Genomic DNA, 21072 nt, shown 5'->3' with positions numbered 1-21072 from the left:
AAATCTGCGGTTTTACCAACACGGCTGATAGTAAATCTAGCCCCAAGTCTTGTTTTATTATGGTGTTTTATCCCAATGGTAAGGAGCTACAGAGTATGCTGGTGCTAAATAAATATTGATAATAAAAGCACTGTGTCATGGTAATTTATAACCTGCTGTAAAAGCAGTCTATAGCTAGTGCAAGTTGGACTATAAAAACAAATGTCTGATCACCATAGTTTTAGTGCAGATTTGCACCTTTGAGCAATGTAAATGAAATAACCCCTCAATGTCTCCGAAACCTTTGGTTGGCTCCTGTATTTTAACGGAATCCGCCCGCTTATTAAAGTGTCAGTTCTGCATTGTATAGCCGTTAAAGGTAGAAAAAAAGTAAATAAAGCCATTTTGTCGAACTCGGTGGTGGTTTGAAATGTTTTGAGGTATAAAAAAAAGTCTAAAAGCAAAACCTAGTTAGGAGCCGCGATGATATAACACGGTAGTTGTAATCGCCGCGTAGGTTCACGTTCAAATACATTATAATGAAGCGAACTTGTATGCACATGCGGCTTTTCAATAAAGTTGTTTTCGAGCAAAATTGCTTCGACCTCTGTGATTGGCTAGTCGGCTGGAGCTCAAGATGCGCGTGCGTGGGCATGCTGGAGGCTTAGAAAACAGAGGCAGCAGCTGCAGCTGAACAGTCAGGGACCAGGCTACCTTGTGCACTAGGGCTAAGAGCAAGCTGGGTGGATGGGATGGAAGCTGGACCTTCTACACCAGGTGAGCAATGGACCGGGGCGTTTTTCTAGAACAAGGAAGGGAACACATTGGAAAATGAGGGGAGAAAAGAGAAGTCTATTGCAGACTGCAACTAATGTTAATGGAGAGTTCCCCTCAACTAAGTATATTTGGGCATCTCTGATGGTAAAGGGGAATGGTAGGTTGCTTTAAACCAGGCTATTGAAAAGGATGTGAATAGTCCATGGGAGTATTAGATTGGGCCATGTTAATTTTTGCAGCTGCTGAAACTTCTCAGTGGCTTTTTAAGGAAGTTTGCTGGTTTCAGTACTGAGAGGTGTCATTAGATGTGGTATAAGTAGGAGTCTATTAAATGCTACAGTAAGAACATCAATAAGTGACTTATCCCCTTAGCTGGCAGCATATCATGGAGAGTTGTGACAGGGAGGGATTTGTTTTATTTATTTCCCGGTGAAATGTATTACTTACACCATAAATTACACACTTTTTTTTCTCATACTATACAGTCGGGAAATGCTTGATCAAAATAGGATAAATGAGAATTATTCATTGTTTGTTCATAGCACGAATCAAGTTGCAGTCAGAGCTCCTGAACACGACCCCTGATAAGATGGTTAGTGCAGGGATTTGCCTATAGAAGTTTTCTCTGCACGCCCCACATGAAGGGACGCTGTGTTTTTGTTCTTTGTTTTGTGTCAGACATAAAGCCGGAATGTGTGTCTGATGGCTGTGGTGTACCAGAAGAGGTCTAAAGGCTGAGAGTCCGTTTGAATCATGTAACAGAGTATAATGAATGGCTGTAAGAAGTGAAACATCGGCTGCCTCCACCTGTATTTTTACGGAATGAATCATTGTACACAGTAACTGCATTTTGTGAAGTCATTGGTTTAAGTAGCTGCTGCAAGTTCAATTTGCAACCTATTTGAAGTAGAAAGTTATATCCCCACTTTTTGTTAAGTTTTATTAACTTAATAGACTCTCTACCTGCCAGTATTTTTTAGCTGTAAAATTAATATTCACTAGGCATTTTATGCTAAATAATCATAATATGAAGCCTGCCAATAATGGCTGCAATTAAATAATATATAAAAAAGAAACTGGTTTCCTTTCAGTTTTCAGATTTTTTTCTCACATGTTCAGGTGTGTTTATCAACAGTCATGCCCTGATATATGTATGTTAGGAGATCAGTGCTTAACTACAATCCTAATGTCAACGTTATGCTTAAAATGTCACACTGGTAATTTAAATGAATAATGTTTTGCACTAACGGCAGACAGGCTCTGAAAAATGAGTAAAGATCTCCAAGCTTAATGTAATCCATGAGATGTGTCCCAAAACCCCAAGTTAAGACCTTACCACTGATCTGTCACCTTGAACTTCAGGAGTTAACTAGATGGTCAGAGCCTGGCATATTTTGCCTTCCATCAGGCAGACTGTGTTGACACAGAACAGTCTCTTTCCAAAGATGTTGAGTTCAGGCCAAATGCCTGTATTACTGAGTAAGAGATGCAGTTATCTGTAACATACTGGGAAGAGTCTGGGAAACTTGGTTTGTTTAGGAAGACGACCTGTGATGTGTTGACCTTTTGATGGTTACACCAGCAGGTTGCATTTGTAGAACTGCAGGAAGCCAATTTGCTAAAAATGTTCAATATTCTGTATTTATATAACGCCACTTATTCCACAACACTTTACAAGTAGAAACACATTGAAGGCACCTTGAATAAAATACAGGAACTCACAATGAAATAGAAAAGAAGGCCCTAATTTACTGTAACTTAGTTTGTGGCTTATTTTAAAACCAATTTGAATATATGTGAATGGATCCCATGGATTTTACATTTGAGTATTTGGTCCTGATTCACAGAAACTGATCATAGTTCCACCCGTATTCAAATACAAGAGGATCTCAAGATGCGATTAGCTTTGAATCTGAGTGTAAGTACACTCTGCCTAAACGATACTTGCTTAATGTATGCAGATAGAACAGACTGTACAATGCAAGGTCATATCAGAACGCATACAAAAAAGATTGTTATAAAATATAGTATTAATATCAATATGGCTTTTCAAAGAATTATTTTACATTCAATCCATAACTCAAGATGCGTTTAATGCGTATTGTACATACAATGTGTTTTTATAGTTTACTATATAGTTTACATGTTCTGTGTTAGTTAGTGGCACACATACGTGTAGTTTTTAAAACCGACTATGCCGTCTCAATCATCACTATCGGTCGGAACTTACACCTGCACTGTAGATAGTGCAAATTATACAGCTGAAGACAGGCGTACTTGCAAGAAACCCAGGACTTGAATCGTCTGCATTGGCACGCCCTTACTGTGCATTTCCCTGCCCGTCGCTTCCCACGAATCGTAGGCAGTTAGAAGTGTTATTTGAGTTTGAACATGAATTGCATGCACTTGCTTTTATTGGTGTAAGGTCTGTTTCTGAGCATGCTCAGAGCTATTCCGGGCAAGATACTCTGCACAAATGGACGTACATCCAAACGTGAATCGGGCTCTTACGGTGGAATTCAATTGGCCGTATTACTTGAAAAAGTAAGGTGGCCTGCGCGCTACTACCCACTGGTAATAGTGCGCGTAAATACCATTATTACGGTAGTTTTAACGCCTGCTTTTTGCTCGCAGGTCAAGCCGGGTTAATATTACCGTAATAATGGTAATATGTTTAACGCGGCGGTACTTCGGGGGGAATTATTCTCTTAGGTGCATATTCAATTGTTGGCGTTATAGCCAAAATGAACGCGCCGTGTGCTCTATTACCGTCATTATGGTAATAGTGCACGTAAATACCGGTATTATGGTACTTTTCTTGCTGGATTTCAGCTCGCCGCGAGATGAAATCCAGCTTACTATTACCGTAATACTGGTAATAGTTTTTCTGCGGTGGAAACTGCTGAGAATTGAATATGCCCCTTATTGTTGTTTTTACTATGTCAATGAGTCGTTTTATAACATTATTTATCATGCACTTTAATGTCATTATACTGTTATAAGTACAGGCAAATTACAAATGAAAAGTTGTGTATATCTTGTGTATGGTGCTGCAGAGCACTGTGGCACCTTACAAATCTACGATAACAATTATATCTCTAGAAATCTGCCAGAGATGTTTGAATATTAATCAAATAAGGTATGACAAAATAATTTTGTGATTATTTTCTTTTATTGAAGTTTTATCATTGTACAATGTCCCTACGTTAAACAGTACTACAAAAAGTATGTTGGCACCAGAATTAAGATTTTTAAATTTAAGCTGAAACTTCATTTGTATAATGACAGGATCACTATTATTGGTCCTCTTACACTGGAGGGGGTATTCTTCATCTTAAAAGTAAGATCCACCAGGGCTTCAAGAGATATCAAAGCACCACCAAAAAATATAAACCCAAAGAAAATATAGGGATACAGTGAAAATCAGGGGGGTTGGGTTTGAGGGGCGGAAAGCCATCCCTGGGATGCCCTAGGGTGGCGTAGAGAACTTTTTATATATGCAAGAGAGTAGTATTTGAACTATCAGGGAAGGCTTAAGCATTTACTTATATTTCTAGATACTTCCTTTCTGAGGATAACTTTAAACAATAAGATAAAATTTTGCACCCATTTTTGCATGGTGCCGGTAACAGCTGAATATTTTAGTTGTCCAAGACAGTGATATATACTTGTACACAGTCTTCAGCTATTATGCTTGCAACAACATGTTACAGTCTGCTTCTATGCAGTTTTGCATTAAAGGTGACCACCTACTTATTTTCATAGGTTATTTTTCCCTTTTTTCCCTTTTTATAGTAGCATAAGTACTTAACTAAACTACAAATTGCTTTTACCGTAAAAGCGGCAAGATGAGAAACAAATCTGATGTATGATCCACCTCTTGCATATTTTGGAAATGCATTATTCCACAAGATATGTGTTTTTTGTTTTATTTTCTATAGTTGAATTACAAATATATACTCTATAATTTCATGGTTGATGTTTGGCTTCACATATAACAGTGATAGGCAAACTGATACACTTCAGTGGCAGATTGGGTGGCCCTCTAACCTTCAAAAGGGCAGCACGTTACCATTGTTCTTAGTAATAAGTTAAGTTAAACAATACATATGATTAAAGAAAGACGTCTAGCTCTAATATATCAGCAGGCATTTTAAACAAGTGTTACAAGCCATAACAAATACATCTGACAATAAAGCAAGATGGAGCTGGGGTGTGCAGGTGAAAGCTTGTAGGCCTGCCTATTGCCCATCACAGACCTAGAATAGTCTCACATATTTTGGTGTTTCTATTGCAGTTGAGTCTTACCTTTTGTGCTGCAAACACACTAATACACTGCAGGATTTCGTCTACTTCTCAATTACTTGAATAAAAATTACTTTCAGAGAAAAAAATAGCTTCTCGCGTCTGAGATATGCCCAAAAAGACACCATAAGTAAACCATGGAACAAGACACATTTATGTAATCTAAATAATAGAAAATAGGTGATTATTGGCAATGCTAAGAATAATTGTGTAGGAGTCTTGTTTAGTCCTGGTGGCCACACCCTGTTTGACCCAGTCGTGACATCTGAGAGTCAAGCAGCAGGATCACCAAATTGTCCCATAGCTGGCCATTCATTCAGGTTAAATTTCCGAATCACTTCTGGCTTCATTAAACCAGTTTTGTATGGATGGAAGATGACTGAGCATACAGACTGATAACGGTCACCATCTGACTGCATTTCTTGTCATGTCTCATAATTGTGCTGTAGATTTTGATAGGATTGTTATCTGGCATCAGACTTGTTTTGGGGCAACACACACGGAATCAATATTGCAACATGTGTGGTCGATATAGAAATGTCTCAGTGAAATATTTGTAAAGCACTACGGAATATGCATATAGTATATTATATAAACTCTACACTTTGAAATCTATAATATATGGAGTTCAAAGTTTTAGCATGGCCAGTGCAATTTTGGTGTTGAACCCTGAGATGGTCCTAGAAAAGAAATGGGTTTAAATTCCAGGTACGTTCATACCTGACCTGTGATCTGTCATTGCCAGCAGTCCATAGGAAGCAATAGGCTGCACAGTGGTTAGCATTGCTGTCTCACATCGGATCATGAGTTGCATTTCCTACGAGGGCCTTCTCCTTGTGGAGGTTGTAAGTTCTACTTGTGTTTGCTTAGGTTTGCTTCAGGTGCTCAGTTTACTTTCACAGTCCAAACACTATACTGGCTGCTGACAAAATTAACCCTGGTGTGTTTGTGTGAGGGAATTAGCTGTAAGCTCCAATGGGGCAGGGACTTATGTGAATGACAAATATTCTCTGAACAGCGCTGTGGAATTTGGTGGCACAATATAATTGTAGATAATTATCATTATCCCTACTTAATAAAAACACTAACTTGAGAAGTGGACGGGGGATCTATTTTTCTTGTTTTAACTATGTTCAAAAGCATTCGTAAAAATGTAATCTATATGTAAATCCAGGTGATTTCCTTGTGTACTGTCACTTTCAGGAACAATCAACTAACTGATCAGGTTTTTGCTCTCATATTATAGACTGACATTGTGTGAATGTATTTGTAAAACAGAATGAACAAAACACAATTACTGTTGTAAAGATCGTATGACCTCATAACAGATGTTTTTACAAGTAAATTAACTTATAAATTGTTATTGTAGAATGTTACGTTGTGTGTATATAGTAACTGTCACCAGAATACATGTTTACTATTGAATGCAAATATGTAACTATGACAACTGAGGTATAGATATATCCAGTGTCAGTCAAGGTTCAATGAAAACCTTTTTGGTTTTCTGATCCCATTATATTAGTGGTAAAAATTACAAATATTTAGTTAATAATGCCTTGATGTATGTATACATGTAATAATTTATACACAAATGTAAGATATTATGTTGAGCTCTAAATGCTGCTTTAATGAATAAAAGTTAGTAGGATCTAGCCCTAGTTAGTCCTCCTTTTACCCTGTATATCCTATTCGTTCTAAAAATATGAAAAGTAGCAAAGCTCTGTACATTTTATGTAGATACTGTCTTCTAGCCACCTGACTTGTAATTACGTACTAAGTAGCCAATTTAAATATAGCCATTATTATTATTATTAATAATAATAATTATATTTTATAAGGTGTCACAAAAGGTCTGGAGCGCTGCACATGACATTTACAGTAGTATACAATAAACACAGTAATAGTCCATAATACATTACATAATACATATAAAATAATACATAGACTAGACATACTGATTAAACAAATGACACACAGATAACTTGGTAATGCATATCAACTTATTTATGGGACTGTAAAAGAGTGATGGTAATGTCCTATGCAAAGTAGGCCTATGCTCAAGAAGGCAGGGCTAGGGAAGCAGGCTTGGAGGTACAGAGGGTGATGGAATAGTAGAAGGAGAACTCAAGGAAAATGGGCCCTGTACATGACTGCTTACATCCTAAAGGGTAGGGGAGGACACAAATAAGATAGTACTGAATTAGGGAGTAGATGTGATGGCTAAGGCAAAGGAGTTATTAGGGGGCTGATTAGCTTGAATAAAGAAGTGTTTTAAGGGCACGCTTGAAGTCCTGGGTCCTGGAGGTGGTAGTGGGAAGAGGTAATCTATGAGGTGGCGGTCATTGGCAGAGTAGAGGAGGGGGGGGGGGAAATATCATTCATCAATTATTCTAGACCTAAGGGTGAAAACAAAGGGTAGAATTCAGTCGCCAGTCAGTGAAATATAGGAGCTAGCAAGGCCATTTATGGATCCAGGGTAGCAGTGCATCCGCTGATATTAATAGAAAAAGTTTCCAAAATTTAGATGCCAACAGATATGTCTTATGTTAAGGTGCATTGACTTGCCTGCTCCTGTGATTTTTTTTTTTGATTTTTTTTTTTTTTTCTTAGCCCCGATCTCTTGCTATTTTTTTCATTGGATTGACCTTATTTGTATTATAATGGGCAAAATAGACTGTAAAACAAACAAGTCACTTGTATTTTCTTCAAGTGGCTTGAAGAAAAAACAAGGTCCACTACTGACTGTGAAATACAAAATGCTAAATTGATCAGGTGGTAAATGTAATTCCTTCACATAGAAGTATCTGATATAGCGGAGACACCACTGACTTATGAATTATGGGTGCACTCCTTATTTATTGATCAAAGGGCAACATTACTCTATAACTCACTTGTAGGGCAAATCTTATTTTTCATTTTATTAAGGCGTTATTATTATTGTATTACTATATTATGAATGTAATATTTAGTGCATAATTGTCCCCATTAGCAATTGAATACTATTGCCCCCTTAACATAATTATATTATTTTTATTGCTCCCACAGTGTAATACAATAATATTGACCCTTAATATAATGAAAATAAAATTTGCTTTGTAAGTTAATTATTCATTTTGCTCCTTAATAAATGATTGCCACCATAATTCATATGTCAATGGTGTCTCCTCTTATGTTCTGAATGGCAAAATAGCTTAAACAGCATGCTGTTTGAGCACTCTTACAACTTCCTTTTATTTTTTTTTTGGGCTTTTTTTTTGAGGTTTTTCTTTCTGGACGTTTGTCAAACAGTATATAAGTAAATCTGACAGACCAATATTTTAATATTGGTAAAATTCAGCCGTTTTACTATAGGTTTGAAAGTCACCTTTTAGTAAATTTACCCCATGGAGTGGGATAGGGGGTTGGACACTGGTACGTCTTGGACAATGAAGCAATGATAGGAAATTGGAAGCTCAGGATGGGATTATGCAGTGGGGACTGAAGCTAGAAGTGTGGAGGCAGGATATTATTAAATTGGGTCCATGTAGCCAAGGTTTTATAGAAAGAGGCAGATACATTCCTCAAAATACTGGTCATAAGCTCCATCTCGTCAAGATTCTATTTTCCTTTTTTTTTTTTTTTTTGTAGAATAGAATTAGAGCTTAATTTTTTTGTATATTTACAATATGCTTACAGTACATTTGCTAAGCTCAGAGGATTGCTTGTCAAGGAGGCAGCCATATCTTATCAGGTTATCTTGAGCAATGTTGTGAAGTTAGATATTTTTTGGCCTTCTAATGAATGCTTGATTTAAAAGCTATTGCATGCAACTTCAGCTTTTGGAATTTTATGTTCTAAAAACCACAGAGTCCGACCTTTATATGTTATGTAGTGATTTGGTTATGTTGTGAATAGGACGTGTAGTTTATACATTTTAGGCCTGATTCAGTAAGGAAAGTAAAGCAAAAAAATTAGAAACTTTGCACCTTTGCAAAACCATGCTGCATTGGAGGAGAACGTAAATTTAAAATGTGATGGCAGATTTATATTTGGGTATGGCATGTCCTTGATCAACTTTAAACTTCAGTGTACAAGTAAAGCTATCAAGTATTTGTGTGCTACATGAAAAAAACACAGTATTTTATTTTATGTGCAAAATAAAAATCTAATTTGCACCCATTGCATTGTAACAGTGGAAAACTTACTCATTTTTTTCCCTTTTTTTTTTTCCCTTAATGAATCAGGTTCTTTAAGGTTTCTATTGCCTATGATTGTAGAAATAATTATGTATTAACTAATATAAAGTAGTTGTCTGTAATGTGATGTGTGATGCTTGAGTTATTATCATCACCATTCATTATTTATATAGCGCCACTAATTCCGCAGCACTGTACAGAGAACTCACTCACATCAGTCCCTGCCCCATTGGAGCTTAGTCTAAATTCCCTAACACACACACACACACACACCAATTTGATTGCATCCAATTAACCTACTAGATTGTTTTTTGCGTGTGGGAGGAAACCCATGCAACATACAAACTCCTCACAGAGGCCATGGTTGAGAATCAAACTCATGACCCCAGTGCTGTGAGGCAGAAGTGCTAACCACTAAGCTACAGTGCTTTATTAAAAAGATCCATCTAGGTGAGGTCAGTCAAAGTCAGGTTTAGTTTAATGGTGGGTTTTTTTTTTGTCTTTTGACCGGAGGAACAAATCCTGTCCTTCCATTGATTATATTATTTCCAGTCATTACATGTGTTTGCAAGGGCTAATCCAAAAAACCCTCCTGAAACAGTATTTTTGCGCAGCATGAGCTTATTGTGCCTCCATGCCTTTTCACTAATCCGTTTACCTGTGGTTTTTTGAGCCTTGAGGTTCTTTTTACCCTCCATAACCGTAACGCCTACTGGTGTTACTTTGCCACCAGATACGCACTAACTATAAGTGCCAACTGTGAAGCCAGTTGTAAGAAAGCGGCTTCTGCCACCACTAAGCTCCTTCAATGGCGCCTGGAACCACTTCTGGGTGTTGTGTATAGCTGCTGCAGCACCTTTTTGCATTTATGAAGTTGATGCCTTCCCCTGATCCTAGCCCAACAGAGGTGCTAATTTACATTTACTGTTTATGTCACACAATATGCTTTAGGCATGCTGCCTTAGGAATCCACACACTTTTTGCACTTAAAATAATATACATCAAACATTCTGTGCAGAGAAATGAAACAAGTTGAAACAATAACTTATTTCTTACCGTTATTGTGTGGTGCAAGTGGGATACTTACCTATAACACCCAAAGTGTCTCATTTTCAAGACAGTTGTCCCTATTCCTAAATTGAACTGGGACACCATTCTAGAAAAAAACACTACACTTTTATCTCCAATTTTGATATCTTAACCCAGGGCATTCTCTCCTTACTCATTACTTTCTAGATCTCAAGTCTTATTGGCTCTTTATATTTCTAAACATTGCCAAGTGTACTCAATTTTTACTTCACTAATCACCTTTTGTTTTATCAATAAAGCATTAGTCTTCCAATGACATTAAAAGCACCCACAGATATAAATGATTACAACTAGGGAGTTTGTCATTGAGAATCATCATTTATTTATAACATACTAGTTTATACCCACAGAAACCATCCAGAAAATGTTACAATGTTTGACACATAGTTTTCTCATGAATTATTAACCTTTTATAGTGTCAACGCATTACACCACAGCACTTTATATAGTGTATGTGTGTGTGTGTATGTGTGTGTGTGTATATATATATATATATATATATATATATATATATATATATATATATATATATATATATATATATATAATTTATTTCATCCACCTTAGTCCTCGTCCCAGTGGTGCTTTTAGGCTGAATTCTCTACCACACAAGCACATACACTGACTTACAAGTGTGTTTCTGGACAGTGGCAGAATATTAAGGCAAGCACACGCATGCCGCTCCTAATAAAATGTCCATGTTGTTTGGAGGTAAAGGCCTTTTCTCTTACATTAATTTTCTATTTCTTTTGTATCTCTCATTTTATTGCCATATTCTTGTGAAGCATTTTCATTTGTTGAGTTTATATGGCTTCCTTGTTACTTATGAACATACTCCGATTCATGGGCTTACATCAAGTGTGATTTTTCATTCTTCGAAAACTGCTTGTTATAATGTTACATATTTACATGTTTTCCTACATTTGTAGCTTACAAAATTATTTTAAGAATTGTTGCTGCTTTGATTTGTACCTTACTTGCAAAAGAAAGTTTGGTGCATTTGTACAATTCATGGTTCTACATGACTGGATTCAAAATCTGAAACTGCAACACTCATAGCAGTTGGCAGTGTTATGCTTTATATGCCAGGTTCCCTCTTGGTTCACCCCAATGACTCTTTATTTCTTTTCTGTCTGTAACCCTCCCCCCAACCTGGACGACAGATGGACAGCCTCTCCAGCAGGAGGGGTTGTGGAAAAGCCATTGCTTTGTGTTTTTGTTTTGCTCTGGATCAGTTGTGTGTTCACACATTAAGTCCATTGACAACAGAGCTTAGTTTTTTTTATTTACTCTATGAAAAAACTCTTATCTTGTATATGATTGTTTAGCCTAAAGACATTTTCTGTATTTTCTCCTAGCTCTATTGATCGATAAGAAAAATGTCATAGTTAGGAGTAAATATATGGACATTTTAGTTATGTAGCAGGTTTATAACCCTGATTGCTCATTTGATTGCATTCTAATATCATTAAGTATTTTCCCTGTGACTTTCTCTCTGGGAAGACATTTAAAAAGACTTTAATATATAGGACAAACACCTAATCACATGCTTCCTTAATTGAGGTATGGTGATGTTTTGAGATATGTTCTGTAGATCTGTTTGGCAGTAATTGGGTTAAACTCCAACATTAAAGGGCAAAGTCTGTGTTTAACTCTAAATTTTATTTACACCCCTCCCCTGCCAAAAACAATGTCCGATCAAGCTAATTTGCATGACAAAAGGGAGTCTGTGAGGCCTTGCAGTTTCATGATGAGGAAAAAATGTGGCCATCTCAGCTATGGCTGATCCTCTCTCTACTGGCAACAAACCCCCCTTTCTGCCTTGAAGCCCCTCTACACATGCTCCTTTCAGAGAGAGTGTTTTTTATCTCATTTCATCCTTCCATTCAATGCAGCACTAGCATAAAAAGGCAGAACAGGGAATTTGGGGTCAGATTTGTGACTCCCTATAGATAGCACTGCTACATTTTTTTTTTTTTTTAATTCATTTTGTGTTAAATGACATTTACCACTTCTACTCATTCTTAAAATTTTTAATTAGCTGTTGAGAGTTTATATTTAGTTTTAAATGCATGCATCATAAAGTGATAACATTTCCACAATTTTATAGTGTTATCACAGCATTTATCGAGCATGCAGATACAGTCTGTGTTTGCAACAGTGTGTTTGGGCTTTCCACAATCTTTAGGTGATATACTACCACATGCAATGCTATCCTGTACTCCTGCACATAAAATGGGTGAATTGTCACAGCAGGGGCAACACCCATGATTTTTAAACCTTTGTTTATATTCGGCTAAGAAAAGGTATGAACATATTTTGTTATTTATAGGTTAACCCAGTGGTTCCCAAACTTTTGCAGTTCGCGGCACCCTTAGAGTCTCAATTTTTTCAAGGCACCCCTCCAAAATAATTATTGAGCAGTCCTGTTTTAGAAGTAGTTGGGTCGAAAAATTGTAATAAGTATTTAGGTCAGGACAGAAATACTTATTTAGTTGTATGCAAAAATGCCCCCTCTGCATTCAGGCACTCTGCCCCCTCTGCATTCAGGCACTCTGCCCCCTCTGCATTCAGGCACTCTGCCCCCAGACACACTGCCCCCTGTCACGCTGTGTCCCCCTCCTCTGCCCCGCTGTCACCATCCTCTGCCACGATCCCTCTCACTCTGCCCCGCGCCAGGCGCCAGCCATAAAAAAAAACAAAAAAAACACATGAACTTACCAATCCGTCGGGCCCCAGCAACCTCCTCTCTCCTGCAGCTTGTTACTGACGTCGATATTCAGTGACAGCTGCAGGAGAGAGGAGGCTGCTGGGTCCCGGCGGATTGGTAAGTTTCTGTGTTTTGGTTTTTCTTTTATGTCTGGCCCGCGGCACCCCTGGGAGCCGCGGCGCACAGTTTGGGAACCGCCGGGTTAACCCTATGTGTTCTCACAATACTCTTTGCTATAGTTTATGTAGCACATGATTACATTCTGGAATCTGTTTTGAACGTGTGTGCAACACCCACTAAAAAGACTCCCCAGAAAAAGCAACTCTACCACTACGTTCCAAATGCTTGCAAAAATATATCTATTTTTTCATTGTGCATTTGTATATTAACTTCAGGAGAAGAATTAGTCAAATCTGAACTAAAAAATAAAATTAAGAATAGGTACCTAGCGAAAAAGATAGTTAGCAAGAGAATGGTGCTCTAGTTTTTAGTTAGGAATATCCAAATGTAAACCATAAGAAATGTCAACAAATTGTTATATATCACGGCAAACTATATAGCTTTGCTGGCCTGATAGTTGTTTCAATATAGATTATCAAATTAGAACTATTGATTTCCTAACTTTTGTTTTACATTGTAACAAATATATACCTGTGTGTTTTTATATTGTTGCTCATTTAAAGTCTTGTTAGTATGTGGTTAATAGTCTGAGTGCCTTGTTGTTCCTTGAGCTGTGGGTATGATATGTCTATTATTTTGATTTTTATATCAGTCTAGATCTTCTCCCACCTCAGGAATTTGATGTATAAACTGACAGTAGTGAAAGAGGGAGAGAGGGGATGCAGGTTTTTTTCTTTTTTAGTTCAGGCCTGAAGTCTATGGGAAAATAGTTAGGGAATGGGAAGATCATGTCCTTTTTCAGACACCATGGACAGCTGCATGTTTGTTTACTGGAGACTACTAATGATAGAAATGTGAAACTTATCAGATACAGATTTACTTAGGGCTATAAAGTAGAATTAAAATAATTGCAAGGGGGCATGGCCTGTTTCAGGAGTTGATGCATGTGCCACTGCTCATCTCAAGATGAGCTCCTGTGTTTTATTGGCCTAGCAGCTCACGTCCAGCTGCGTGGTCTGGTGTATTTATCCTGCAGCGCCTGAGCAGTAGAAAAAAGGGAATGTCCCACAATTGCATTGACGAGATAATTTGATCATTAAAAGTAACTGAGCATGTCTATTATGTAAAGTAAAAAGCACATAGGGCAGTATTACCGATGAGACTAGACTCAAAGCCTGAGAATCAATTTTCTACTCTCGAGACATCCACCCTGGAGACCACAGATAGATTACGCTCCCCCAATTCACTGTAAATAAGGCACTGTGTTGCTAGGCACTTAAACAAGTCATAATGCTCTGGTTTATGGACACATGGTAAAATGATAGAGAGATATATATATATATATACACGCGCGCATGCCTAGCGGCGTGTGTTAGTGTGTGTGTGTGTGTGTAGGAAAAACTATTTTCTCAGAAAGGGCTCATCCAATTGACCTGAAATTTGGTATACTGACATTATTTGACAAAAAAATTATAGAAGTCAGTTAACTTCCATCATCCCCCCTTCCCCCGTGGGATGGGTAGTAAAGGCTAAATTTACCAGTTGAGGGCTCAAACTCTTGACCGTGTGGGTATTTATTTACCAGAGCCTGTGTTTGGTCATGGATAATTGTATGTCGCATTTTCACGAGTACGGAGAAGCAGTGATGTGAAAGTGCAGGTTATGAATACTGCCCTTCAAGGAAGACTGATTGAGCACAGCGATAAGGTGTTTAGCAGAAACGTTGTGTATCGAGAGGTTTTAGAACAGTAAGATGATGGAGATTAAGGATGTGGCGATGAAGATGAAGGATGAGGTGATGGAGAAGAATGATGAGGTGGTGACATGTGGACAAAACCACGTTAAAAAAGGGCGCTTACGTCGGGAAGTAACGCTCTTCCCCTGAGGAGGCCTGGCCTAGCCCCAAATGCATGACCTTTTTAACACCTTAAGTAGCTTGATTTGACTAGAATGCATGAGTATCATGCACCGGTTAACGTGTGTGTGTGTGTGTGTGTATATATATAATATATATATATATATATATATATATAATGTGTGTGTGTATACATATTTACCATTTGTCTATATAGCGCCACTAATTCCGCAGCGCTGTACAGAGAACTCGCATCAGTCCCTGCCCCATTGGGGCTTACAGTCTAAATTCTCTAACAGACACAGACTAGGGTCAATTTTGATAGCAGCCAATTAACCTACCAGTATGTTTTTGGAGTGTGGGAGGAAACCGGAGCACCTGGAGAAAACCCATGCAAACACGGGGAGAATATACAAACTCCACACAGATAAGGCCATTGTCGGGAATTGAACCCATAACCCCAGCGCTGTAAGGCAGAAGTGCTAACCACTTGGCCACTGTGATCTCAAAAATAAGTGCATGTACAATTATATAAATAAGCGCCCTGCGCTACTTCCTTTAAGTACATTTATAGCATAAGCCATGTATAAGTGATCCGATCACTATATACACACACTAATATATATATATATATATATATATATATATATATATATATATATTTTACACACACACTTACACTCGCACACATATTTTTGAGATTGTGTATAGTTTGGTATAGGAAATCTGTATTTCTCTTACATCCATCTGGGGGACACTCCTTAACCATGGGGTTGAGTTGGGGGGGGAGGAGTCTGGCACCCAAAGAGTTAACTTTTTTCAGCTGACAGCATATCACCCCCGCCAATTCCTCCACATACCTCAGTTTGAATTGGGTGCCCTTGGAAGAAGGTCGCACCTGAAGAGCTCCAAGAGAGACAGTGAACAGGGTTCACTGGTAATGGGTTTTATCCGTTTCTTTTGCAAGTTTTTTTCTTTTGATAGCAGCGAGAGGCTTTGTGTACAACGGAGCTGACTCGTGGGAGAAGCGCTGGTCAGGGGGGCGGCCCCGCTGACAGAGCAGGAGAGTGAAACGCTTCTCACAGCGGGAAGCAGTCGGCAAGAGACTCTCCCCGCTGATGCAGGACGGGTGCTGCCATTAGGCAGAAAGCGCCTTTACTGCTGAGGTTCCCCGGAAGCCAGCTGGAGTATACCAAGTTCCTCCTCCCATGGGATGGCATTGAATTCTTGAGGTTGGCGCACTAATGATAGCGCTAGCAGGGAACACATTCTAACAGGTTTTCCCCTAAGATAACAGAAAGGGCAAAACGCTGTTAAAGTAAATAACACAGAAGGAGAGCCAGTGGAAGGAGAATGTGTTTGAGGAACACCGCTTCCCCCTTCCCCCCCCCCCCCCCCCCCCCCCCCCGTTTTTCTTATCTTGTGATGGCAGATAAAAGCAAAACACATACCAGACATAATGTCTGTTCAAAATGTAATGTTAAACTAACAAGTGAACGGCTGGATCAGGGGGGGCTCTGTGCGGCCTGCACTGTGGCTCCTGTGAAACAGCCTATAGACACCTCCACCATAACGGTAGATCCTCCTGAGTGGGCGGCTGCCTTAACACAGGGAGTTAATACCCTTGTAAATCTGTTATCTAAACCAGTTGAGATCCCATCTACATCTGTGGCTTCTCAGGGTATAACAGTAGGAATGACAGATGAGTCATTTTCCCCAGGGGTCGGGTTAATACCCTCCCCAACCCTCCCAGGGGTTTCCCAGATCGGAGAGGTGGGTTGGTCAGCGGTGGCTAAAGGCCTGGACCGGCTTACCCATCTACTGGAGAACCCTAGACACAAGCGTAGTATTAAAAGATGTAGACCAGCTAAAGCGCTGTTGTCAGTGTCAGACTCTGAGTTCCTCAGAGGAGGAATTGTTGGACAATTCAGATGTGTCCATTATAGAGTCAGAAGGAAACTCTAGGCACAAGGGTATGGACGATCTGGTAAAAGCAGTTCGTCAGTCTCCTCTACTTCAACAAACCCCAGGGTCTAAGTCCTTGGACCGCTCTCTCTTTAAGAAAGCTTCTAAGCAGGTGGTCAGGTTCCCTCCCTCCCTCAGCTGAGTTGAGGGATATTGTAGAGGCCTCTTGAAAATATCCAGATAAGAGGTTCTCTATGCCAAGGAAGTTTGGCGTTTTGTATCCCCTTCAGGAGGAGGATATGACCCGTTGGGAACAGGTGGCGAAGGTGGATGCACCTGTGGCGAGATTGGTTCGTCAGACTACAATACCTGTACCCGGGTCAGCGGCCTTACAGGATGCGACTGACAAAAAATTAGAATCCCTGCTGAAGTCGATCTTCTTGGCCGCTGGTACTAGCCTCAGGCCAGCATTGTCCTCTACCTGGGTAGCTAGGGCCATGGAAGTCTGGGCAGGGCAGTTAGTCTGCCTTGCAGGATTCAGATTTACTGCCTCTGGCCATGCAGCTAAGGGAGGCAGCAGGCTATGTATATGAAGCGGCCCATAATTCGGCCTCCATAGCTTCGTCTATTTCAGCTACAGCTGTAGTAGCTAGAAGGGCGTTATGGTTAAGGACTTGGAATGCGGATTCAGAGTCTAAAAGATCATTACAATCCATCCCGTATACGGGTGGGATGTTATTTGGTCCAGAATTAGACTCTTGGATTTTACAGGCTTCAGGGGGCAAGAAGACGTCCTTGCCTGTAAATACTCCAAGACCTAGGGCTAGGCCTAGGTTTAGTTCTTTCAGACAGCCTCCTTACGGGGGCCGGTCTGGCAGAGGCCAGATTAGCGATCCAGGGGCCGTGGAATCAAGAAGACAGTCCCATAGGGGAAGGTCATCCTTTGCCCCTGCGGCGCGGAGTGCTTCTTCCGCCAAGCTGCCGGATAGACCAGCAGCATGACTACCACCCGCCTCTGGTTACAGAGGGTGGGGTGGGAGGATGGCTGCTTGGGTTTGCCCAGCAGTAGACAAGGTCCTCGGTACATGAGAAGGTCCAGGATATCGTGATAGAATTCATGGGGCCAGCTCACCTCTTTGGTTACCTCGCTGGCTTCTGTCAAATCAGAAAGAGCTCAGGGCTGTTGTTTTGCTTCGTTTAAACGAAGCTATACAGGCTTAGAATTTCCAGTAAGGGAAAAGGTTTTAGTCACACCCATTCGGGGTGCTAAGGCCAGACGGGTCGTTCAGTCTATGACCGAACTTCTGGAGTCTGAAAGGGTCACAGAGAATCCCTTGTCTAAGAATGAGTTTCTTGAGACTAGTGAGGGACGCAGCAGAATGTTGTCTCCACAGGACAAGATAAGGTCCTAGATGGAGTGGACAGGCCGGATCCTGTCAGACAAGAGGCTGTCAGTAGGCCAGGTCTGTGAAGCTGCTGGGAATGATGGTGACATCTTTCGTGACCTTACCCTGTGCAGGGTTCCACCCCAGAGGAGCATTCCAGTGTTCGAGGTACCAGTGGAGGAGGTAGGTCCTCAGCTGATGGTTGCTGGACAAAAAAACCGAACAAAAGGCAGGAAGGTCCCAGAGTTCTGCGCAAGAACAAGGGAACCCCTAGTAGTGGACGTCCTAGCAAGGCCTTGGGGCTGCAGGTAAAACCTGCCCCACAGGGTCCTGTGGAGAGTCAGTCCAGAGGATCATCCAGTCTTTCTGGTACTGCCAGTAGGGCTGTGAAGAGATCTGCTGACCCTGGGACAGTTCTTGCGTCAGAGGCTGAACCAGCTGAATTTAATGGCAGAGCCTTAGAATCCATTCTGTGGAGAGCAAGAGGTTTCTCGGGGGGGGGGGGGGGGTGGGTAATAGGCACTCTCCTGAATGCCAGGAAGCCAGTTTCAGCCAGAATTTACCACCGTATCTGGGGTGTGTGTATGTATGTATGTATGTATGTATGTGTGTGTGTGTGTGTGTGTGTGTGTATATATATATATATATATATATATATATATATATATATATATATATATATATATATATATATATATAAAATTAGTGTAAGAAGAAGTCTAAAACCTTTGGTCTGGCTAGATTTCTCGCCTTCTTAGTGTGGTTTAGAGGCGGGGCTTAAACTTGGAACCTTAAAAGTTCAGGTATCTTCTTTGTCAGACGGCTGGCGGAGCTTCCGGATGTTAAGACTTTTCTACAGGGAGTGCTTCACATCCAGCCGCCCTACGTACATCCTGCGAAGCCTTGGGATCTTAACCTGGTCCTTAGCATGTTGCAGGAGCCTCCCTTTGAACCTCTACTCTCAGCAGAGTGGCGGTTCTTGACATGGAAGACAGTCTTCCTGCTTGCTATCGCCTCTGCCAGAAGGTTCTCTGAGCTGGGAGCTTTATCCTGCAAAGAACCTTATCTGGTTTTTCATGAGGATATAGCAGTTTTAAGGACTGTTCCGTCCTTTCTCCCTAAGGTGGTTTCAGGTTTTCATATTAATCAGGATATAGTTGTTCCAGTGTTCAGAGAGGAGCCTCAGACTCCTGGAACAAAGACAAATAAATATTTGGACGTAGTGAGGGCATTACGTATATATGTTAAGAGATCTGCAAAGATACGTAAGACAGATTCTCTATTTGTATTATTTGATTTTTCGGCCAGCATCTAAGTAAACTATTGCCAGATGGCTTGCCCTGACTATCAGGGAGGCTTATGTCCGTATTAATCTCCCTGTGCCGAAGCGTATTGCTGCCCATTCTACCCGGTCGGTTGGGGCATCTTGGGCGGCTCGTAATGGAGCCACGGCGGACCAGCTGTGCAGGGCAGCCACCTGGTCCTCGGTCCATACCTTTACAGAATTCTACCAATTTAATATATTTGCGTCTGGGGACGCCTCCTTTGGCCGTAGTGTTCTACGTGCAAGGTGATCAGAGCGGTCCCACCCTTCAGAGGGATTGCTTTAGTAAGTCCCCATGGTTAAGGATTGTCCCCCAGATGGATGTAAGAGAAAACGGGATTTATACTTACGATAAATCTTTTTCTCTGAGTCCATCTGGGGGACACTACGATCCTTCCCGTCTTTTCGTTGTTTTCTTTTGTCTCCACTTCCCCCTCTGTTGAGTGGTGTGTCTTGGTTGATTGGCCTATCATCCTAAGGGCTTTGGTAATCAAACTGAGGTATGTGGGGAATTGGCGGGGGTGATATGCTGTCAGCTGGAAAAAGTTAACTCTTTGGGTGCCAGACTCCTCCCCCCGACTCAACCCCATGGTTAAGGAGTGTCCCCCAGATGGACTCAGAGAAAAAGATTTATCGTAAGTATAAATCCCGTTTTCTGAGACCAGGGGAGAAAATTTGTTTGTTTTCTGTTTTAACCTTGCTAGAGGAAATGCATTATTTCTGATGTATATATCTGATACAATAAGCCTTTGTTTAGAAAGCCTTTTGTATATCTTGGTGTAAGGAAATGCCTTGTTTGGGGTTTGCAACTTTTCTTGGAATCTTTTTCTTTGGAGTAAATGTGTAATCTGCAACTGTTGGAAGGAATAAGAAGCCAGAAATCACAGCAAGGTTTTGGGATATCACAGATAAACGTAAATATTGTTAGCATTGCATTACATGTAAATCCATGTTTGGGTAAACAAATTGCATCCTGATTCTAAAAATAGCCTGTGAGGCTGTATATTGAAACTGTATAAAAAGAGAGCCCTTGTACACTGAAATGTATCATTCTGATGTTGCATCTGACCTGACCACTGATACCTTTAATCAGTGGAACTGTCCTTGTCAGGACACTTGAGCGAAATAAACATCACTCTTCGTTTCAAGACCCTGCTTGATTTATTCAATATTACTGTAATCCTGTGACCTACAGATTAGACCCTAAATCTAATCCGTCCTCCGGCTGTTCTGAGGTTTGGACCCAGCTCCTAGTACCACCACTCTGCCCGCTATCCAGCAGCTCTGGCCAGTGTGTTAGGCCAGGGGATTCATTTACAGCACCCTGATCCATAGTAAGCGGTCACGGGTACCAGCAAGGGAGTACATTAACAGTGACAGTTACCCAGAAGGAATGTGGTGCTGGATGCCATAAAGGAGTCTTGTGGTGGCAGTAGGCTCCTCCTACT

At 40.3% G+C, this 21072-nt stretch overlaps 1 protein-coding gene across 1 annotated transcript in view; it reads left to right on the top strand.

The window, feature by feature from the left end:
• The first annotated feature begins 627 nt into the window (after positions 1-627).
• LOC142138642 (protein argonaute-1) overlaps positions 628-21072 on the top strand; it is a 75985-nt gene continuing 55540 nt past the window's right edge. Inside the window, exon 1 of the mRNA XM_075195472.1 lies at positions 628-756. Within this exon, the coding sequence (XP_075051573.1) occupies positions 732-756 (25 nt within the window). The 5' untranslated portion in view covers positions 628-731. The remainder of the gene's footprint in view (positions 757-21072) is intronic.

The sequence above is a fragment of the Mixophyes fleayi genome, chromosome 2, assembly GCF_038048845.1.
Source record: "Mixophyes fleayi isolate aMixFle1 chromosome 2, aMixFle1.hap1, whole genome shotgun sequence".
In the NCBI taxonomy this organism is placed as follows: domain Eukaryota; kingdom Metazoa; phylum Chordata; class Amphibia; order Anura; family Limnodynastidae; genus Mixophyes; species Mixophyes fleayi.
Note: the sequence above shows the minus strand (reverse complement) of the source record. Positions and strands in the feature narration are given on the sequence as shown.